Here is a 24541-nt window from a genome sequence, read left to right on the forward strand (position 1 = left end):
CCGGGTCGCGGGGGCAGCAGTCTGAGCAGGGACTCCCAGACTTCCTTCTCCCCAGACACTTCCTCTAACTCCTCCGGGGGGATCCCGAGGCGTTTCCAGGCCAGCCGAGAGACATAGTCTCTCCAGCGTGTCCTGGGTCTTCCCCGGGGCCTCTTCCCGGTGGGACATGCCTGAAATAGGCGCCCAGGAAGCACCCGGAACAGATGCCCGAGCCACCTCAGCTGGCTCCTCTCGACGTGAAGGAGCAGCGGCTCTACTCCGAGCTCCCCCCGTGTGGCCGAGCTCCTCACCTTATCTCTAAGGGAGCGCCCAGCCACACGGCGGAGGAAACTTGTTCTGCCCATTCTCAAGGTTTTAGTTGTTACAAGGGTTGTACATTAGCCTACACCGCCCTCTTGTGTTCGCCCAGTGCTATTGTTTGTTTTCGTCTAAAAATCCAAGATGGCCGCACGCCATGCCGAGTTTGTCATGTGTTGAGCTCGTGTTTCCCACATACGTGTTGTTGCTTTGGACAATATTTGTCTGTAAGTATCGTGATGTAAAGGTATAAGTTTGTTATTGATTTTGGGTGATTTCTGCATTGTTTTGAGCAGGTTTGAACCTAAATTAATGTGTTAGCCTAGTATTTTATTTGCCTGTCAGCAGCTAATTACATATTTTGTATTCCAGTTTTACGGTTGGTCTAAGAGGACAACAGCTGTATGCTGTTCTTCAATAAATGAACAAAACACCAAGACGTCTGTTTATTGGAGCGCCGTCATCTGGCAGTCTAGCCTTGCAAAGAGAGTAACTTGGGGCGAGGACAGCACAGTAAAAAGACATCAGCGCAGCTGGCACAACCACCACGAGGGAACACATACATACATACATACCAACCATGAGCCTACGATCGGGACGGCAGTATCTTCTGAGCCCTTCACCAGAAGAAGAGTCTGAGTCACAAGTGTCTCAACAAAAAGACAAGACAGACAACATGGATGATGCAGAAAGTGCACGTAAAGCAGAGAACATGGACAACACGGGCAGCGTGAACACACCAGATAAGTCTATACGTTCACATGTATCCACACGTTCATCCAGAAGTTCTGCAGTCAGCTCTGCAGCATTAAAGGCACAAGCAAAAGCAGACGCCGCACGTTCACGGCTCACATTTTCTATAAAAGAAGCATCCATAATGAAACAAAAAGCCGATCTTGAGGCTAATCTACATGTTTTGAACTGTGAAAAAGATGTTTTGAACTGTGAAAAAGATGCTGCAGGCAGAGGCTGTGAAAAAGATGCTGAGGCAGAGGCTGCTGCTTATGAAGAGGAGGAGGAACCTGCTAGAACTGAACTAAGTCAAGCATTAGTGGGTCCACCTGCCAATCCAATTCAACGCACATCAGAGTATGTGCAAAAGCACTCAGATCATCGCTTCGAAGGATTTACATCCACAGCTGATCCACAAGCCCGCCATGAAGCAGCACAAGAACAATGTGAAAATAAAAACACACACAGCAAGGTGCAAATCAAACCTGAAGAAAAGGCATTCTACCCGGAGGCTGTGAATTCCTCTAATCTACATCTGTATAACCCCACACATCAAACGTCTGATATCCAGGGTGTACAAGATATTACCAGGTACCTGACACGCAGAGAAATGCTGAGCACTGGACTTTTGCAGTTTGATAAACACCCTGAAAACTACTGGGCGTGGAAGTCGTCATTCCAAAATGCCATTAAAGACTTGAACGTTACAGCTCAAGAAGAGCTGGATCTAATCATAAAGTGGCTTGGAGTTGAATCCAGTCGGCAAGCAAAGAGAATACGCTCTGTACATGTTTTCAACCCGACAGCAGCTCTAAAACTTGTGTGGGAAAGACTCGAGGAAAGTTACGGGTCTCCTGAAGTAGTGGAAAATGCTCTGCTAAAGAAGATTGAACAGTTTCCAAAACTCAATAACAGAGACAATGTGAAGTTGAGAGAGCTGGGTGACATTCTACAGGAAATAGAATGTGCTAAAGATGGAGGTTATCTACCAGGCCTCTCATATTTGGACACCGCTCGTGGAGTGAATCCCACCGTGGAGAAGCTGCCCTACGGTTTACAGGAAAAGTGGATCACAACTGGAGCCAGGTACAAGGAGGAACACCAAGTGGCTTTTCCCCTGTTCAGCGTCTTCTCCAGATACGTGAGACAACAAGCAAAAATAAGAAACGACCCAAGCTTTGTCATCACACCCCCTGCCAGCGCTCTCACAAGCTACAGAAAAGAGAAAAACGTCAGAGGTAATTACAGTCAAGTAATAAGTGTGCACAAAACAGATATTCCTACAGATTCTTATTCTGCACCGAACAGTTACAGTAAGCTTACAGAAAGCCCTGATAAACTCTGTCCAATACACAAAAAACCTCACCCTCTTAAAAAGTGCAAAGGTTTTAGAGCAAAACCAATAGATGAGCGCAAGTCATTCCTAAAAGACAACAGAATCTGTTATAAATGCTGCGGCTCTACTCAACATATAGCGAAAGACTGCAAAGTACAAATAAGGTGTACAGACTGTGGTAGTGACAGACATTTGACAGCGTTACACCCAGGTCCTGCTTTAGCTGAGAGTACAGAGCCTGACAGAGATGATGGCGGGGAGAGACAAGATAATACTAGTGTCTCTGTAGTCTCAAAATGCACTGAGATCTGTGGCGATGCAGACATCCCACACTCATGCTCCAAAATAAGCCCAGTGTTAGTCTATCCTACTGGCTAAAGAGAACAATCCAGAAAGATGTGCGCAGTGCTTGATGAACAAAGCAACAAGTCACTGTTTTTCGAGCTCTTTAACATTAAGACTCCTTCTGACACTTACACCCTCAGAACATGCTCAGGCCTGTCAGATAATGTTGGCAGAACAGCAATGAACTTCATAATAGAGTCAGTTGATGGCAAAGTAAAGCTCCCACTGCCAAACCTGATTGAGTGTGACATGATACCGGACAATAGAAAAGAGATTCCGTCCCCTCAAGTGGCAATGAAGTTTACACACCTACAAAAGGTAGCTGACAAAATACCTCCCGTAGAAGAGAACGTTCCCATTCTACTGCTATTGAGAAGGGACATAATACAGGTACACAAAGTCAGAGAGAGAATCAATGGCGCCCACAGTATGCCCTATGCACAGCGTTTAGACTTAGGGTGGGTCATTGTGGGTGAAGCCTGTCTTGGGAAAACACATAAACCCCCAAATGTGAATGTTATGAAAACACATGTTCTCCAGAATGGTCGGCCGTCCTATCTGAGTCCATGTCCTAACACATTTCAAATTAAAGAGTTGCCAAGTGGTTTCAGTACTCAAGCTAATGAAAGAAACCGTGCAAACTGTCATGCAGAGCACCTAGGACAAACAGTTTTTGACCGTACAAAAGATGATGACAAACCAGCGCTGTCAGTAGAGGATAAAGACTTTATTGACATAATGGAAAAGGAAGTGTACTGGGACGAAGCTAACAGCTGGGTGGCGCCATTGCCATTCCGCTCCCCCAGACCACGTCTTTCGAGTAACAGAAAGCAAGCGCTCACTCGTCTCCAGTCCCTCCGAAAGACATTGGACCGAAAACCTGAAATGAAAAGACAATACATAGAGTTCATGCAAAACATGCTAAATAATGACCATGCGGAGCTCGCGCCACCTCTGGACTCAGGCAAAGAACACTGGTACTTACCGTCCTTTGGTGTGTACCATCCTCAAAAACCTGACCAGCTGAGAGTAGTTTTTGACTCAAGTGCAGAGTATGAAGGACAGTCACTTAACAAAGTCTTACTAAGTGGACCTGACTTCAATAACACACTTCTAGGTGTCCTCATGCGTTTTAGGAAGGAACCTGTAGCATTCTCAGCTGACGTGCAGCAGATGTTTTATTGTTTCGTTGTGAGAGAGGAACATAGGGACTATCTCAGATTCCTTTGGTATGAGGACAATGATCCAAACAAAGACATCCGAGACTACAGGATGAAGGTTCACGTCTTTGGAAATAGTCCTTCCCCGGCTGTGGCAATTTACTGTATGAGACGCGCTGCAGCTGAGGGTGAGAAAGAACATGGACATGATGCAAGGAAGTTCATCATGAGACATTTTTATGTAGATGACGGACTTTCATCCACAGCTACCACAGAGGAAGCTGTTGAGATACTGAGTAATGCACAAAACATGTTGGCACAATCAAACTTAAAACTACACAAGGTAGCCTCCAACAACCACAAAGTAGTGGATGCCTTTCCTTCAGAAGAGAGGGCAAAATATTTGAAGGACTTGGATTTAGAGTTGGACAACATACCCCTGCAAAGAAGCTTAGGTGTCCTCTGGAATCTAGAAAAAGACAGCTTCACTTTTCATGTCGGCACAGAGCAAAAACCATACACTAGGAGGGGTGTACTGGCCACTGTGAACAGTTTATACGACCCACTAGGTTTTGTATTGCCTATCACCATGCAAGGAAAAGCTCTTCTCCGTGAACTGACTGCAGAGCAAAACGACTGGGATAAACCACTTCCTGCAGAGAGAGAAGAGGAATGGAACAGATGGAGAAAATCCTTAAAAGATCTCGAGGAGCTACAGATACCGAGATGCTAACTGCCGTTTTCACAGACCACTGCTGTGAGAAAAGAACTGTGTATATTCTCGGATGCCTCCACTATGGCGATTGGAACAGTTGCGTATCTGAGAGCCCTCGATAGTGAAGGTCAGTGGCACACAGGCTTTATTATTGCCAAGTCTAAAGTAGCACCACGACCTGCACACACAATACCGAGACTGGAGTTATGCGCAGCAGTTTTAGCTGTAGAGATGTTTGAACTCATTAGAGACGAATTGGACATTGAAATAGAGACTGTCAAGTTTTTTACAGACAGTAAGATTGTACTTGGCTACATACACAACAACACAAAGAGGTTTCACACTTATGTAGCAAATCGTGTGACAAAGATCAGAAAGACCACTTATCCTGCACAGTGGCATTACATTGCTACAAGTGACAATCCAGCAGACAATGCCACCAGGCCTATTGCAGCTTCCACTTTACCTCACACTAACTGGTTTAGTGGTCCTTCCTTTCTGACACAGCCATGTTTAGAGGTGTCACACCTTGACTCTTTCAGTCTCATAGAACCCGACTCAGACACGGAGATTAGACCTGAGGTCAAGACTTTTATCACTAAAACCTCAGTAACTCAACTAGAGTCTCACCGTTTTGAAAGATTTTCTCATTGGATGAGACTGTGTCGCTGTATTGCATCACTACAACATGTAGCATACAAGAAAACAGCAAACACAAAATGTAAAGGATGGCAGTGTTTTAACGACCATAACACTGTAGAGGAGCTGTCACAAGCAGCTAAGTTTATCATTCACACAGTGCAAAGTGAAACATTCAAAGAAGAATACAGGTGCATAAAAGAAAATCTGCCACTCCCAAAACAAAGCAGTCTAAAAAAGTTAAACACAGTCATTGATGAAGAAGGCCTCCTTAGAATAGGAGGACGCTTGGCACCTGCAAATCTGACAAACGATGAGAAACATCCACTCGTCATTCCACATAGCCACCACATAGCTGTGCTTCTTATGAGATGTTACCATGAGAAAGTGGCACATCAGGGTCGCCACATAACAGAAGGAGCACTCAGAGGAGCTGGATTTTGGATTATTGGCTGCAAAAGACTCGTATCTTCTGTCATTCACAAATGTGTACTCTGTCGTAAGCTCAGGGGACAGCTGCAAGTTAGAAAGATGGCAGACTTACCCATTGATAGGCTGTCACCTATGCCGCCATTCACCAGTGTAGGGTTGGACGTGTTTGGCCCTTGGACAGTGACTACACGCCGCACCAGAGGAGGAAGCGCAGACAGTAAACGCTGGGCTGTACTTTTCACCTGCATGTCCACACCGAAATGACTGGCCAATGGGACGTGTAATGAAAACGATCCAAAGCATGGACAATAAGATCAGAAAAGCAGAAGTGAAAACTGTAAAAGATGGAAATGTGAAAGTGTTTTTCAGACCCATTGCAGAAATGGTTTTACTTTTACCAGATGATAATGAATCTGTTGTTTTATTTTGAAAATATTTAATGGCACAATTTGTATTGTACCAGACGGGGAGTGTTCTGCCCATTCTCAAGGTTTTAGTTGTTACAAGGGTTGTACATTAGCCTACACCGCCCTCTTGTGTTCGCCCAGTGCTATTGTTTGTTTTCGTCTAAAAATCCAAGATGGCCGCACGCCATGCCGAGTTTGTCATGTGTTGAGCTCGTGTTTCCCACATACGTGTTGTTGCTTTGGACAATATTTGTCTGTAAGTATCGTGATGTAAAGGTATAAGTTTGTTATTGATTTTGGGTGATTTCTGCATTGTTTTGAGCATGTTTGAACCTTAATTAATGTGTTAGCCTAGTATTTCATTTGCCTGTCAGCAGCTAATTACATATTTTTATATTCCAGTTTTACGGTTGGTCTAAGAGGACAACAGCTGTATGCTGTTCTTCAATAAATGAACAAAACACCAAGACGTCTGTTTATTGGAGCGCCGTCATCTGGCAGTCTAGCCTTGCAAAGAGAGTAACTTGGGGCGAGGACAGCACAAAACTCATTTCGACCGCTTGTATCCGCGATCTTGTTCTTTCGGTCACTACCCAAAGCTCATGACCATAGGTGAGGGTAGGAACGTAGACCGACCGGTAAATAGAGAGCTTTGCTTTTCGGCTCAGCTCTCTCTTTACCACAACGGTCCGATGCAGCGACTGCATCACTGCAGCCGCTGCACCGATCCGGCTGTCGATCTCACGCTCCATCCTTCCCTCACTCGTGAACAAGACCCCGAGATACTTGAACTCCTCCACTTGGGGCAAGGACACCCCACCCACCTGAAGAGGGCAAGCCACCTTCGATGGACACCCTTGTGCTTGAACATGGTGTTCGTTATGGACAATCCGTGGCGAGCACAGAAGTCCAATAACTGAACACCGCTCGGGTTCAGATCGGGGAAGCCGTTCTTCCCTATCACCCCTCTCCAGGTGTCACTGTCATTGCCCACGTGGGCGTTGAAGTCCCCCAGTAGAACAACGGAGTCCCCGGTCGGTGCACTGTCCAGTACCCCTCCCAAGGACTCCAAGAAGGCCGGGTACTCTGCACTGCTGTTCAGCCTGTAGGCCGCCACAACAGTGAGAGACCTGTCCCCCACCCGAAGGCGGAGGGATGCGACCCTCTCGTTCACTGGTGTAAACTCCAACACGTGGCGGCTGAGCTGAGGGGCTATAAGCAAGCCCACACCAGCCCGCCGCCTCTCCCCGCGGGCAACACCAGAGAAGTGGAGCGTCCAGCCCCTCTCGAGGAGATGGGTTCCAGAGCCCAAACTGTGCGTGGAGGTGAGGCCGACCATATCTAGTCGGTATCGCTCAACCTCCCGCACAAGCTCAGGCTCTTTCCCCCCCAGCGAGGTGACATTCCATGTCCCCAGAGTTAGTCTCTGTGTCTGGAGATCTGGTCGCCGAGGCCCCTGCCGTCGACTGCCGCCCAGATCTCTCTGCACCGGCCCCTTATGGATCCTCCTGCGGGTGGTGGGCCCACGGGAGGGCGGCGCCACGTCGCTCTTTCGGGCTGTGCCCGGCCGGGCCCCGTGGGGTAAGACCCGGCCACCAGGCGCTCGCCATGGAGCACCCATCCCAGGCCTGGCTCCAGGATGGGGCCCCGGTGACGCCGATCCGGGCGACGTAAACGGCCTTGTTCTTGAACTCATCATAGGGGGCTTCTGAACTGATCTTTGTCTGACCCGTCACCTAGGACCTGTTTGCCTTGGGAGACCCTACCAGGGGCTTGAAGCCCCCGACAACATAGCTCCCGGGATCATTCGGGCACTCAAACCCCTCCACCACGTTAAGGTGTCGGTTCAAGGAGAGGCAATATCTTATCTTATCTTTATCTTATTGTGTAAATGAAACTTTCTTGGCCAGACCTGACTCACGAGACAAAAGACAACATGTGCATCATTACTCTGGTCATATTTCAGTGTAAATATCTCTTGTCAAAACGTTACACTCACTCTATAAGTACGAGCTCAGGAGCAGATGAACCAGATGTGAAGACGCAGGTAAATCAGCTCACGCAGAGTAATCAAGGACAGAGGGGACAGAAGGGACAGCTGTGATTTGTTCTAAAGCAGGGACCGCGGGTGCACCGTGAGACCACCGGTTCAAAAGACGCATCACTACTGCGTTTATTTTTGTGTAAATATCTCATGTTATAACGTGGGCACCTGCGCTTTATGACAGGTGCGACCCTGTTAGTTTCATGAATCATATGAAAACAGCATCAGAAATGGTCTTGAAGTGGCACATTTTGGAGCAGCTGATGAGCATAAAATCAAAGCAAGAAGCAAACGAAGCCATCAACCTGGACAAAGTGTCCAACCATTGGAGAAGTGAGAAGGACAGACGTAAAAAAACGTAAAATTAAAGTCAAAATGTGCGCATATTCTAGGGACATTTACGAAGATGTTTATTTATGGATATTAATCATTACATGCGGTTACTACTAGATAATTTATGAGTAGAAGAAATGCTAGTAAAAAAACTGTGTAATTAGATATTTTAGGGACAAAGACACTGTATCACAAGCTACAGCACATGAAGCACAAAATGTTTTAAAATGAACTAAAGTTTATGTCTGAAAGGTGTACATGTCTCATTTGTTCCCGAACAGGACCCTCAGTCAGGCCAGAACTGGACTACAGCAAGGCCAAAGCAGGACTCTCACATATAACATACTATACATCTCATGAATAACATGATTTTTGTATTTTTCATTTTAAGTGTGCCAAATTGCTTGTAATAAAAGTAAACTAGTGAAAATTGCTGCTGTAATTTGATTCTTTTAATGTAACTTGCTGTGATGCAAGGTTTTGAACAGGCGTGATACTGGTGTGTGGCCGCAGCATGCACATCTGATGTTGCTCACAGGGGTCCTCAGTGTGCCTAGGGAGCTTGTGTGTTTGTCCAGACACATAAAAAATTAGAGGGAACTTTAAGTCTGTTCTTTATTGTGATTATTTATGTTAGAGATAGTTGTGTTATGTATAATCTACCATCTTTAGCTTACACTGCTATGCTTGTATTTCTGCAAAGCTTTTTCATCTCTGTCATTAAATATCTTACCTGACATTGAAGAGTGTGTTTCTTCATGAAGACGTTATGGCTGCGTTACCCCAGGCCCCAACTCCTCAGGGCCCGAAACTTGATTGGCCCAAAGTCAACGTTGGCGTGTTGATTGAAGAATTGAACATGTTCACCCGTTGTAGGGACATCTTTCGCACCGGCTCAGGCATTTGTGACGCCCAGGCCTCTTTCCAGCTGTTTCAGTGCGCTGGATCTGGCCCACCTCCTGTACCTCATTGAGCACAAGGGTGGGATTAATGCGAACGACCCTACCCTGGCAGAGCTGTCTACGATCCATATATGCACAAGATGGCGTCCTTCTGTATCATGATTGTGTTGTGGTCCTCTGTGGTCCGTGAGAGGGTCCTTCGGCACCTCCATGCTGCCCACCAAGGGATTTCGGCGATGGAGCAGCGGGCCCGGGCTATAGTTTACTGGCCGGGTATGTCGAAGGATATTCGGGCCACCAGGCACTGATGTTCGGACTGTAATTGTAATGCTCCGTCACAGACAGCGATGCCCCCTCTTCCATCATCGCCACCCTCAACCCAATTTGAGGCGGCATTTGCTGATTTCTTCGATTATGGGGGCCGCCATTTCTTGGTTGTACGGGACCCCCTTTCAGGTTGAGTGGAGGTCCGGAGTTCTACAGCAGGCACTGACTTGGGTGGCTCAGCTGGCCTAATTTGACACCTTCGCACGTTTTTCACCACTTTCGGCGTTCCAGAGGAATTGTCAAGCGATGGTGGTCCAGAGTCCAGAGAGGACTTTCTCCGCTTGTGGCATGTCAAACATCAACTATCCTAGGTCGGTTTTCCACAGTCAAATGGAAGAATGAAAGTTGCTGTGAAGACTGCAAAGCGCCTCCTGATGTCCAACCCTGGGCCGACTGGCAATCTTGATCATGACAGCTTTCTGCGTGCCATGTTGCAGTCGCGTAACACTCCTGACCCAGATTGCAACCTCTCACCGGCGCAAATTATCTTTGGCCGCCCCCTTCGAGATTTGTTCTCTTTTGTCAATAAACTGGAGAAATTCTCAAACTCGCATGTCCGACCACTGGTCAGCGAAGGAGGATACCCTTCGGACCCGGATGTCATGTACCACCAAGTCTCTGAGGATTCATTCGAGGCCGCTCCGTGACTCGGTGAGACAGTGTTTCTTCAGAATCAGCAGGGCCCGAGTCCACATAAATGGAACAGATCAAGGGTGGTTGTGGAGTCATTAGGTCACGACCAGTATCGTATTAGGGTTGACGGGTCAGGGCGTCTGACCTTTGCGTTATTGGCGGTTCCTCCGTGCCCTCACACCGGCAACCCCCTACAGCCAGCTGCACTGCTGCCACCTTCACCCCAGACCATGGCCAGGGAACCAGATTCTGTCCTTGCAGGCCCGGTGTCGCTTCAGCCAGCTGATGACAGACCCCTGGCACATAGCTTCGGACACCCCCTGCCGACGACCAGCAATGGCTCAGCTTCGGGCCGCGGGACCCAAGGCAACCCCGTTCCCGCTATAGTCGTCCCGGCTACGTCACTCCCGGCATTGCCGTCGTCACCTTTGTTGTCTCAGGTCCCTCCCCTGAGCCGCACGAGAAACCCGCCCAAACGTTGAACCTGGCCGTTGGATACGGACTGGGGGGATGCAGGGTTTACCACCGGCCACTAGAGGTCACTACAGTTTAGGCTCAGGGAGTCAGGCGGCCATTTTGTTTTTTACTCAGACCTCGTTTCACAAGGCTGTGTTTTGCTGCTCTACTTAATACCTGTAAGTCTGTTCTGTATTGTTATTATCTATGTTAGAGATAGTTGTGTGATGTAGTATATATTTAGCTTACACTGCTATGTTTGTATTTCTGCAGGGCTTCTTCATCTCTGTCATTAAATATCTTACCTGACATTGAGCATTTTGCTATACCAGCGTACAGCCTGCCGGATTATATTCGAAGAAAAAGTATGGCAGCCTCTTTGCTGCTGCTGCCTGTGTTGCTGCTGGTGCTCCTTGTTTCTTTTGGTTAATTGAAGGTAGGAAAAAGCTGAATGTATTAAATATATGTGGTTGTTTGGTGGGGAGCTATTATGAGTTTAGGTCAGCTTCCGTTTTGGTCGTTTCTCAGGTACGTTTTCTCAATATTTTGAAGGCCGAAGGGCTGAAATGCATCATCAAATATTCCATATTAATGCTTTGGTTAAAAATGATTCGATATTGTAATTTGTTGGAATGCCCCAGTTCTTCAGGCTTTTGACTGTATGTGTCTTACAATGATGAAGTGATGACATGTTATGTAACATCTCAACTACAATAACCATAAATCCCCACACGCCTCACTTATTTTTTCTCAACTGTTTTCCCCTCCTGCCTCTGCTGAGGTCTATGGGGAGTAGGAACTGTGATTAAAGCTCCCACAGACCAGTTCCTCTGTCACCACACTTGATGCTGAGGACAGTGAGGACAACATGCTGGTGTGTGTCCTGTTGAAATGTGCCCGTATTCTCCAGCTTCCAGTGGACAAGCTGCAGCTGCTCAACACACTGGCTGATGTCTCTGTGGCTCTGTTTACTCTGCACTCTGTCTTCTCTCACTGCTTTCACTCTGTGCAGGTTTAATCATCAACTGTCAGTCTCACTTGCCATTTCCCCCCATATACTGTGTTTGTTTTCTAAACTTAAGATTGTAATTGTGATTTAATGTTATGCTGAGATGATGATAACTTGTGACCCTAACACCTAACAGTGTAAGTGATTCATCCTAATCCACAGTGACTCGCATATGTGTGATGTGGTTTTAAACTTTGTAGCACAGCTGGAACCTCTGCAGTTTGTCAAGGAGTTTTTCCATCATACGTACGATCATACGTAACATCATTTGTGATTGACTTTTTTATTATTAATTGTGCAGGTCTATTCACATTTTCTGTGTTTCTGACATTGTAATTTTTAACATACCGGTAAGCTGGAGGGGTTTTAAAAAGCCCTGTGCCCCATTTGTTTCAATAAGATATGAAGTGAAAGCAGCTCTCGGGGTTAAAGAACACGGAGTGCATTAAATTTATAGAGACTTTTATTTTCTGAAAATCAGCTTTATTGTGATGGCAAAACTTGTTTGGTATTGTCATCACTTTTAAACTGTAAACAGTTTAAAAATAATTATATTTTTTAGACCGGGACAGGACCTTTAAGACTGAGACGGACTGCAAGTGTAAAGAGATCTGTAGTTTACTGACATACATGTAAGAAAAAAAGACTATTATGTGTAAAAACTGTTAAAATGTAACATTACACGTAAATCTGTATAAAAATGAATTATGACTTAAATCAGGCTTAGAATTACACATCATCAAATCCGTGATCTTTTTGTCTTGAAAGAAGAAGAGGAAAATGCATTTTGTGAAATCGGCCTTAAAAAACAGTGTTTAGGTGCCGATTGGACAATGTTGTTGTTGGTGAATGCTTGGAGAGCAAAATAACCAACAAAGCACAAAGTTGCCTGTACATTCAACAACCCCAATCATCAAATTGTTTAAACTTTGTAGTTCCTGCTCATTTTAAATAACTAAAAGAAAGATTTCATAAAATGCATTCATTCGACTAATGTTTGACAATCATCAGTGATTACATTTGAACAATGTCACACAAAAGTGAAGTCTACTTCCTGTGAACATGAACGTTTCGTCTGTGAGCACTGTGGGCCTGGACGGCGTGGCCCTGCTGTACGAGCACAGGCTCTGGCTGGCTCTGCTCCTCCTGCTGCTCTATGTCTTTGTGATGCTCAGTGACAGTCTGGTGGTTTACGTGGTCTGCTCCCAGCGCAGCCTGCACCGGCCCATGTACGTGTTTGTGGTGGCCGTGCTGGTCAACTCGGCCATGGGGAGCTCTGTTATTTACCCCAAACTGGTGTGGGACCTGTTGCAGGGGAAGCGAGTGGTGCTGATGTCCCGCTCGGCCTGTCTGTGTCAGGCCTTCTTTTTTGCTTCACTGGGCAGTTCAAGCTTCCTGCTGCTGTCAACAATGTCTTTTGACCGCTACCTGTCCATCTGCCACCCATTGCGCTACAGCGTGCTCATGTCTCCTGCAGCTGTCACTACACTGCTGTTGCTCTGCTGGTTGGTTCCTCTTTTGCCCGTTGCGGGATTTGTGTTGATAGCGAATCGTTTCCCGCCCTGCCTTGATAGAGTCACAAGATTGTACTGCCATATGCACACTTTTGTCACTCTGAGCTGTGCAGATAAACACGTTTTGAGCAAATTGTACAGTTTTTTCTGCTACACTATTCTCGTTTTTCTCCCCTTCTCTTTTGTGCTCTTCTCGTACTTCCGTATCCTATTCCTCTGCCTTCATCGCTCCAAGATGTTCGCCTCCAAAGCCCTGAATACTTGCCTGCCGCATGTGATATTACTGCTGAACTACACCGTGTGCAATGTTGTAGAGCTGTTGCAGAAGACGGTACTCAGCGGGGAGGTGACACGAAGTACGTTCACCATCTCGATTCTCCTGGTAGTCGTAACCCCTGTGTGCAACCCAATTGTGTACGGGCTGAAGCTGCGCGAGATATACCAGAGGTTAAAGAAACTGTTACTCTGTCGTAGGATCACAAACTGAAACCAAAGCAACAGTAAAAGTGGAGTTAACAATCACACAAGTACAGCATTAACCTGTTATCCTTAGGCAGATTTTTGTCCAACTGTCTCTTAAGACACCTCCAAATTAAAACCATACTTGTTTGTATGTGTGTATGTGAGTAAGTATGTGGATTATATACAAAAACTCTGTCTCTGTGTAAAGGTAACATTCTCTATTTTTACCCTCAACAGTCAGAACTACTTTAAGTCTGAAAGAACAAAAGCAATGTTTTTTGTTTAGAATGAGGGTGTTTACTGTTTGAATGTGAGGCCTGAAATACACTATATATCATTACAAAAAGTAGTTGGCCACTTGAGTTTCAAATGTGAGATCATTATCTGTAGAAACAAGTATTTTATCACACTTTTTGTCATACTTTATCCAGGCGTTGGATAAAAGGACCATTCCCCTGTTCAAATCAATCCAAATTGGATTTAGAAAACATTTGATCACTTTTGACATACATCAATGAGGGCTCTATTGAAAGCTTACAACTAACTATGTTATTGAAATTCACATTCCATAAATAAAAACATTTTTTCACAATAAAAATAGACAAAAACAAGTGTTACGTGAGCATGTTTTGCGCACAGAACCATCTCTTTATGACGCACGGCTCTAAAGTTGTGCGTAATTTGCATCTCTATGTGACACTTCATTAGTTTTACTGGGCCGTAGAACTGCCAAAAATCCTCCTGATTGACTAATCTTGGTGTCAAGAGTTGACAAAAACTTTTTTTCTGCAACATGGAGGTCTTCATAGATCTAACATATGTATTGGACCAAATTGTTTTACTGGATTTTATTCGTTGGACCGTTACGAACGGATTGAGACCAATCTTGTGGGAAAATATTGAAGTTTGACGTGTACAGAGCCTTGAAAGTAAGGAAAGTCTAAACTTTTACTTTGTGCTTTTCTGTACAAAGACCGTGTGATTGTTGCACGTGAAAATGGATTACATATTAAAAAAAGGCGAGACAAGGTTTAATTTGATGTAGATTGTCAGGCTTTGTGACTGGGGAGCGTGATGGCACATGAGTACGTGGTGGCACACTTGTGCCTGTCCCTCCCATGGGACGCCAAAAGGAAACTTGTGTATTTCCAGGGGGGAAAAAACTCTACCAGACAAGACAAGTTATTGGCGTAACTCCCGCCAGAGAATTTACAGAGTGCACCTTTAAGTAGCGTAATCCAGTGGCGGGTCATGGGTCTGGGGCTTGGGCCTTCAGCGAGGTCATACACAGTCCCACCCAAATGAATCCACCTCTTATTACCATCATATTACCATCATTATGATGCCATGGCTCTAGACACTATACATTTAGACAGAAACACAGTTTAAACAGGCGTTGCTTTACCTTGTCTGTGCCATTCTCCGCGTGTTCTCCGTGCCGTTGCCCGTGCGTTCTCCGTGCCGCGCATAGTCAACACGTTTTCAATGCGCCGATGTCCAAACTTTAAAAGTGGGGAACGAATCCGCCTGTAACAGGCTTTGCAGCGTCATGTCGGACAACCTCTCCTTACAATTTCTAGCTTTCCTTGAAAAGTTTGTCTTGAGAAAGGCGATCGACGTATTGGGCACCCCTGTTCTGGAGGATGAGGGACAGATATCTTTGTTAGGGACAGTGATTATTTACTGTGCACGAGTAAATAAAAATCCACCTTTTGAGAAAGACAAACTCTGTTCAATTGAATTATTTCTTGGTAATTGTTTGCAGAAATTCCACAACACCCCTCCCACCTGGGCGCGGCAAACTGTGGCCTCAGCAGCTCCTCACACCTGGCTGCAATCTACATTCGGCAGCGGTAGAAGAGCCTCAGTTCCACAGAAACTCGTCGCTAGGGAATCGGGGTGTGTGGACGATGAGCTGGGCGTAGGAAACTGATGAAGCGAATGGATGTCTGGCGCCGTAAAAGAAAATGTTGATACAGATTTGTGGAAAACTCAAAAGGCAAACGCAAAAGGAAGCTGACAGCCAAATTGGGAAGATAGTGAAGAAGTAAAAAGGTTTATGGTAGGGCTACCCCAAATAAATTGTCTGTTTGATGTAACCCGAGCCAACATTTTTCAAGTGGGTCGGTCGGTAGGCAAATTCTTATTTTTTTTACTTTGAAGGCAAAAAAAAAAGATCAAAATTTTTTGACTCGGAGTGACCGCCAGGGGTCAGGCTTCAACGGTCAATGACAGAAAACATCTCTATCAACCCCATCAGGAGACTAAATCTCACGATTTTAAGATATTTCAATCGACCTTTTGTACGCCGCTTTCCTTTTATTTTGGTAGTGAAGGCGAGCGGGGGGAACATGCGGGGGACACGGACACGGATGTTTGTTGTGATGACGCTGCTGGGCGTGTTTCAATCCCAGAATGCATTAGTCAAACCAACTTGTAAAAGGCGATACAACGACCCTGTTTTGTTACAGACGCATGTGGAGGACCAAAAATGAAGACGCACCTGTGTTGCGCAGTGCGTTATCAGTCCTTTGGGTTGACTGACAGGTTTACCAGCGTGATAAAAATATTCGACACAGCGGTTTAGGAAAGACCGGTCGGTGAGTCGGCGAAATAATTGAAAAATAAAAGATTTTGACGTTTTTTCAACAAAATGCTGATAATTTTTTTTCAGTCGGCTAGTTTCGTACCAGGTCGGTCGAGTTACGGCAAACAGACATATTATTTTGCTCAGCCTAGTGTTGAACCTGGTCAAGCAGGGTGCGTTGTTTGTTAAGTGGAACCCCATCAAACTCCTTTGGGAGATTGTCAAAGTTGTCAAAGAGTTGTCAAATGTGCTAAAACAATAGGAGATGGATCCTTGCTTGTTATTTGTGATATAGAGGCTGATAAAAACAGATATGGGGTAGAGATAAAGGCAGGATGTTGGATTGTTCTGGCGTGGTGTCACAGTAATTTACCGTGAAGTGTCAACAGATGAGATTAAGGCAAACCTGAAAGGAGGATTGTAAAGGTTAAACGTCAATTCGGGATGGCAAGAGGAGTGATAGTTTGTCATGTATGCTTAAATTTGATAAGCAAAGAGTCAAAATCACCACAGGGATCACATCTACGGAAGCAACGAGAAAAGTACTTGTGCTGCAGAGGAAAACAGAAGTGCCAAGCAGCAATCGTAAATGTCTAGGCCGCAGTAAAATTACAGAAGATACATTGATAATGAGAACTTCCTGCTGTGCATGGTTGAAACCATAAGCATGACATCAGAAACTGGACCGTGGCCGCCCTGCAACAAGCGCTGAAAAAGAGGGGCATGACGTTACCGCTCTTCGAGGCTCACCCCCACCGCAGCCCAGCACCCCAGCTCCCCCTGGTGGCGGGAGCCATGTTGTTTCAACCCCTGTGCCTAACCCCTATGCCTAATCACCTCCAATTCCTCTCATCTCTGTCATCGCAGGCTGCCCCTAACCCCCAAGCACTTACATCCTTTCATCCCTCCTTCTACCGCTCCTTCTTTCTCTTTTCCTAGCCAGATGGCCTCCAGCACCCCATCTGGGGTACACCAGGCCTGCAGGTACTACAGCTTCGCAGGCGCTCCATGCTCCAGGGCCTCTTCCTTAATTTCTTCCCTCCGTTCTATCACTTGCCCCCTCCCTTCCCCCTTCCTCCCAACACTCTGACCTACGCCGCTCCTGCATTCTCCTTAGCCACCGCTATTCCTCCAACCCAGCCAGCTTCTTCCGTTAACAAGCCTTCCCCAGTCTCTACCGCTCTTCGCCAGCAGATCTTAGCCGGTAATTATGTTGACCTAGTTCAGCTAATTCAACCATATCTCACTAATCTTAATCAGCCGCGGCAACTGCAAAATAGCCAGGGTCAAACTTCCCTCATGTGCCAAACCACGCCCTCACGCTCCAGGGACCTCACCCCCAACAAATTTGCCCTCACTTTCTCCCTATTCCGCGACACTATCTGCTCCCTATTTCCCAACCGCAGAGCCGAATTTGACGACTACCTGGCGATCACCCTCAACCTCGTGCTACGATTCGCTTTTACACGTACCACGTGTTATTCGCCACCCTAGCAGCGGGCAGGCTTCAACAATTCAACATTAACACCTACTGGGGAGCATTAGACACTGAGCTCTGCTCCGACGCCACCCCCTAATTGTCCCCCAACTTAAAAAAAAAAAAAAATTCAACATTGGATCCGGCTTATCTACTCTTTCATTCTCCACCCACTCATTCTGCATCGGCGCAGCTACTTCCGCGGCCAGAGCTGGCATACCTGACGACGCTTTCCAGGTCCTCGGTCGCTGGACCTCTCGCGCCTACCTCTCCTACATCCACCACAATCTCTCGGACCTTTTACAGAGCTCATTCCATCTTATGCACTTCTACTTCTTTGGGGGTCCCAAATCGGCTGGAACGACTGCCTGAGACGGAACCCTCATCTTGAATCTCCGCGAGAGCACGCATTACGTCACAGGGTGGGCGGGTAATTAGGGGGTACCTCGTAGACGTGGAGATGGTGCGAATGTAAACAGAGGCCGAGGCGTTCGCCGCAACACAGCGGCACATGTCAGCAGCAGCGTTGGAACAAAAGAAGTGACGTTTGAAGCTAACTGTGCCTAAATAGCCGCAGTTCCTTTCGAGCGCGGGGGGAGGGGTGAGTGTTACAGGTGCAGAGTTCTTCCTGGAGGATGGGCTGAAACAGGGAAGTGTGCCGCGGCACTCAAAAGGGATGACACATCCCTGTGGGTAGGCTCCGTCAGTCTGCACATCCGAGGAGAAGGATAAAGACTTTTCTATAGCTAAAGACTGCAGGAATCAATCAAAAAACACATTGGGCACATATATGAGGTACCAATTGCAATTCTGCATGATATGGGACCTTTAAACCCCACAAGGACACTTGGAGGGAAGTTTGGAATTTAGGTCGAAGGAGCAACCTACGGAGTTATCAATCCTAAAAATAAAACCTAATATGAATGTTCAGGACTGTGAGCAGCAAGTGGGAGCAATACATACTGATGCACCATGTGCGCTTGGGGCAAGCCAACAAGAATTTCCGTAGACAAGAGCACAAAACGCCATAAAGCAGCGACTAATTAGACAGCTGAAGTTTTAAGATTGCATTTAATTTAGAAAAACCATGCTTACGGATTTTAATATGAACGAGGCACTACGGCTGGGAGGAATCCTGATGCGCACAAAGCTTTTACCTAATGTCACGCACTACAAACAGTGCCAAATTAGAGCGCTTTAAATTAAAATAAACGTAAAAGAAGCAAGACTGCTTACTGGAGCGTTCATCCTGAAGAGCGTGCTTGGCTCAACTTTAAAACATTATTGTAAGTTCACGGTGCGCAAATCAGACTAGTTAACAGGCTGGTACAATCGCTGACTTAAAGTTGTTTTAGGGCGATCATAATAAATGTTGCTCCCAGATGGTGACACAGATAAGGGAACCTCCTTTTGAAGGCTCAGGTCCCAAGCCATAGGCTGCCAGTGGAACTTATCCCACCAAGCAATGGAAGACCCTGCGTTTTACATGTCCAATGTTGACCGTGGCAAGTTATGTGGATTTGTGGGTGCACACTAGTGTCTTCAGCGTCAACCGGTGAAGATGACTCTGGTCTACACATAGGCGTGTCCACTATAGGTATCTCCGGCTCAGGAGAAACTGGAGTCAAAGCAGATTGACCACTTATGGTTTGGTTTAGAAGCAAAGGTGATGGAGGTTCAGGAACAATCCACAAGTCTAAATCACAAGGCTGCTCCTCCGATAAGTGGCGAATGGCTCCTGGTTGGTCATCATCCTGAGTCACCCCAGGTAGGTCAGTACCAAACAGAACCTTCAGCAAAGACCGATGAACAGTCTTGACCTTGGTCCGGTCATGTGAAGGTGCAATTGTGTACACCGCTCCTCCTTCGTGACACATCAAAACAACATAAAGAATGGAAGACCACAAGTCTTGCATTTTACAGCGGCCCCGGACGCCTGTAATACACAGTAAAACAGTATCACCATCTTTTAAAGGGTCATCACGGATGTCTTGGTCGTGGTGAGCCTTCTTACGCCCTGCTGCTGTTCTCAAGCGTTATTTTGTCCCTTCAAAAGCAAGCTGCAGGCGGGTTTGTTGTTCCAAGATCCAATTCATGATAATGCCCCGCCACAGGATCAATCACCTGATGAGGGTGGGGCCTCTCACATGTTGAGTAAGACTCTTTAGCGTTTCTGTCGCAAATATTATCAACATGCACATTGAAATCACCTGTAATGACCAAACCATCAAAGTCTGTGCATACGACTGAAAGCATCTCAGTAAAATCATCAATAAAACTTTGGCAGTGCTGGGGAGGCTTGTATAAAACAATGAAGAGAATGGATGGAGACCGTTTTTGCTCCATTTTAAAGGATACATACTCAAATGATGAAAACACCCTAAAAGACAACCTGCGGGTAATTATTTAATCTCTAAAGACAGCCCAGACTCCACCCCCTTTTTTGTTTTCTCGTGTTTCAGATTCAAACTTAAAGTTGGGTGGAGCAGATTCTATCAGAACTACATTTCCTGTGTTTTTGTCAAGCCATGTTTCAGTTAAAAACATAAAATCAAGATTATAAGAAGAAATACAATTATTAATTAAGAGAGATTTGTTACATAAGGATCTGACATTTAGCACAGCAAGTTTCAGACTAGTTTCAGTGAGACTGAGCTTTATCTTTTCACAGGGAATATGGATCACATTTCTCAGATTGGGCCTGTCTCGCATTTTGTTTTTCCATCTGTTTGATGATGTGACTACAGAAATAGCACTAGGGGGGGCTCTTTTTACATAGGGCCCCGGGTTGGTTTGATTTTTAATATGACAATAAGTCCCGGCAACGCTGAGACCCAGTGCATCCTAGCTATGGGAGATACCAGGTGAAAGGCGAGGTTGGATGGGTGGTGGGGCTTTTGTAGCCAAAGAGAGTATGGGACCAGGTGAGAGGCGAGGGGGGATGGGTGGTGGGGCTTTTGTTGGTGTAGTCGGCTTGTGCAGGGAAGAGTTGATAAGTATTGACATAGCCCTTGCTATATTGGGCGTGAGTGGAGCCATCTTAATGCCTGATTTGATCAGACTTTCAAAATGGCTGGGAAGGCCCATGGGTGAGGGTGGAGATGAGAATGAGAATGAGGAATCTGTAGTGGGAGTAGATGTTGCAGGGGGAACCCAGGTCTGGTGTGAAGGCAGGGGCGATGACAGGGATGTTGTTGGGCTTGTCACAGATGGGTCCAAGGCCTTTGAAGATTGTTCCTTTGCTGGAGGCGGTGGAGGTGAATGTGGAGCAGCTGGAGCTGAATCCTTTGCTGGTGGTGGTGGAGCAGCTGCTGATGAATCCTTTGGTGGAGGCTGAGGTTGTGGTGCTTTTGATGTTGAAACATTGGCTCGGTCTCTGGCTGATGGAGCAGGAATTCTTCTCTCATTCCTCTCTTCTCTAACTATCTGCTCAGGACCCTGTCCAGGCCCAGTCCAATGCCTCAGAGCGTGGAGCAGGTTCTCTGTCAGCACCCTCACTCCACCTCTGCATAGGTGGGGGCCATTTCTCTTAAGCAGGTCCTCTCGTTTCCAGAATAGATAGAAGTTCTCAATGTAGTGTAGTCCTCTCGGGGAACACTCTTTGGACAGCCATGTGTTCAGCTGAAGAAGCCGGCTAAACATGTTTATCCTCCTGTCCATGTTTGGAAGAGGTCCACTTATGAATGTTTTGATTTCCATTTTATCAAGCATGTCGAATAACTTCAAGAAGTCTTTTTTTAAAACAGTCTGTTCCCGCCGCATGTCCACTGCACCCACGTGCACAATCGGCTGTTTAGCTCCTCCATGCTTAGCCATAATATTTGGATGGAGTGACGTTATCTCAGAAACAGTGGCGCTTGGAAAAGAATGTGTGTTTATCTTTTCATGCGTCACGTGACTTATCGCGCCGTCTCCAACCAAAACAATCTGCGTGACCTTGGCTCTTGGCACAGATCCTCCTCGCTGTATTTTGGCCACGGCATCTTTCCTTTTTTCATTTAATTCCATCTCTGTAAGTGGTAAAAAATCTGTTTGTGAGCTGTATTTTAGGTGACTTCACGTTATCTTTGTATCGTTTAGGCTTTGCTCCAAGTTTGTTCCAAGAAACAGCCTGGTCTTTCTGGTTTTTAGACAGTTTTGGAAACGACACAGAGTCACTGCGGTTTAGGTTGAAAGTAGCAGTTTTTCTTGTAAAAAGTGTGCTCTTCTTACCATCGGTTGACACAGGAATGGTATCGTGAAGAACTTTTTCAGATTCCAAAACAAATTTGTTCACAGTCTTTCTCCCTTCTTCTCCCGGACATGTCGCTGGCGTCAGATATGTTGTTAAAACTGGAAAAATGTTCTTAAAATCCTTGGTTTATTTGAAAAAGTCTAAAGCAAAAAATGTTTGGAAGACAAAAAATTATTAAAAAGCAAAATAAATAAGAAAAGCAGCGATAGCAAGCGGAGCGAGCAAAAAAGCGTGTGCACTCTTCGGAAGCAGGAAACGAAAAAGCCATCCCTTTCAACTAGCCTGTCCCACTACCATGGCAGGGGGCGATAAGTGCTTTCTCTCCTCAGGGCCTGGCTCCTGCTGTTGTCTCCAAAAGACTGCTACCTCCTGGATTGCAGGATCTGAGTCCTGAAGGGCTCGCATGTCAGCTGACGAGTGACCCGGTAGAGGGGACACCACAGCCTGGGTTACTTCAACCGGCCGTGGGTGCAACAAATGTAAAAAAGGTGGCACTGCAGTACCCGGAACCAGGGCAGCCATGTCTGATGGGTCATAGTCTTTTTGGTGAGATAAAGCGTCAGCGTTACGGTTGCGTATCCCAACTCAAAATAAAAGGATGCGAGGTGCGATGCCCAAAGCTTCTAAACAGCCCCGGGTTGTTGACGGTGTACACGACACATTTATGTCGTGTACACCTATTACCTGAATTTTTCAGTCATGGCCCACTTTAGGGCCAAAAGTTCAAGCTTAATTGAACTGTAATTTTACATGTTCCATTCTGTAACTCGTAGCCCTCGACTGGTATACGCTATGGGTCTCACTTTGCCTCCATGCTCTTGAGAAAGCACAGCGCCCAAGCCAAGCGTCTACTTCGAGGATAAATGGTAAAGTAAAATCTGCGTATGCAAGCACTGGTGTGCTGGTGAGTCGCTCCTTCAGCCATCAAAGCTCACTTGACACTCCTGGTCCCATCCCTCCATGCTACAACAGGAAGACGTTCGCTTCGCCACTCTACGATGCAGAAAGCTTGGCGAACCCTTCAGCAAACTGGCCATAGTAGCTCGCAAATCCAATAAACAAAGTTCAGTGATTGCCTGGATCCCGGGGTCAGTGGCAACTCCCTTATCAGAAATAATGTGCCCCAAGTAACTCACTTCCCGATGAAAGAAACAACATTGACTTAGTTTCACTTTAAGACCTTTTTTATGTAGGCGACTCAGAACACCACCTAGCCTCCCCATATGCTGACCCATGTCAGATGAAAAGACTGTCATGTCATCAAGATAGAGAAGCAATGACTGCCCTTGCTGACTCTCAAAGATTCTTTGCATTAAACTTTGAAAGGTACTCCAAGCATTACAAAGGCCAAAGGGCATTCTAAGCAGTTTTTGGCCGGTCAGGTCCTTTTCAGAAACTGGCAAATTGTATCCACTCGCAAGATCTTAAGTGGAGAACCAACACGCACCAGTGAGCGAGTCAAGAGATTCCTCGATACGTGGAAGCGTTCCCGCTTCCACGTATCGAGGAAATGGACACTCAATAATTGAAATGCGTGACAGCACTCAAAAATACATACATAATACAAACATATAGTGTCTGCGTGACATCACGCAGACACTCAATTAAGTTGATACAGCCAAGGTCTTGACCGTGAGCATACAGAGAAGACATGTTTCCGAAGGAGTAAGCGGGCAGAGTCACGTTGTTCAGGAGGTAAGTGAGACAAGTCAATCGACTCAATCTGGTAAAGAACCGGAGAGCTTGCACTTTGGCCAGCTACTTGAGTGGTCATTGAAGACACCTCGACAACACCTGACGGTAAGCTGACAATCCGAGCACTGGCCAGAGAACAAATAACATGATACAAATATGATACAGAAACACAACTGCTACGCCAACGTTCACTTCTGGGATGTAAGCTGTGCCTCGTTCCACACCTACTAGAGCTGGCAATGCCATAAGACCAGCCCCTGGTGGCTCAAACAGCACAGTCCCCTCAGAGAGCTGTTGTGAACAAGTGGCAGTAACTAACTTTATTGCACCACGCGGAATACAACAGGCCCACTTTCCTCAGACCGGAACGCGGCCCAGCTTAGGTGTCGACTGCACACTGGCGACATGACACTTTTGCATTGCTTCAACCTGGACGGTAGGGAGTGAGCTGGATGATTCTCCAAACAGAGCAGATCCTTATTGACCAAAGAGCTCCAGATAACTTTTGCGGATAATGTTCATCCCAAGCACACCGGGGAGTTGAAGTCCATCCAGGCGGATCTCTTACTACCAAGACGCCACAATGGGGCATTAACTTACCACAAAGGCTGACATCAAGCTCGAAATAGCTAACATATGGGATTGCCAAACCATTGGCGCCCTTAAGTTCCAGCCAATGGCAGGCTTTGAGACTCTCCTCTCCCCAAGGCTCAAAGTTCTTCAGAAAGAAACTCTCAGTCACAGTTGTGACCATCGAACTTGTGTCCACAAGCCATGGTACCGTGGTGCCACCCATCCCGACGTC

The 24541-nt window shown here is 46.2% G+C and overlaps 1 protein-coding gene across 1 annotated transcript; it reads left to right on the plus strand.

Moving 5' to 3' along the window:
- The first annotated feature begins 12829 nt into the window (after positions 1-12829).
- Positions 12830-13768, plus strand: LOC140360065 (olfactory receptor 6N2-like). The gene has a single exon (XM_072445381.1). It carries the CDS (start codon positions 12830-12832, stop codon positions 13766-13768), a length of 939 nt encoding a protein of 312 aa, XP_072301482.1.
- The last annotated feature ends 10773 nt before the right edge of the window (positions 13769-24541 follow it).

The sequence above is a fragment of the Eucyclogobius newberryi genome, unplaced genomic scaffold, assembly GCF_026437365.1.
Source record: "Eucyclogobius newberryi isolate DKJ021-1_F unplaced genomic scaffold, fEucNew1.0.hap1 SCAF_14, whole genome shotgun sequence".
Classification (NCBI taxonomy): Eukaryota; Metazoa; Chordata; class Actinopteri; order Gobiiformes; family Gobiidae; genus Eucyclogobius; species Eucyclogobius newberryi.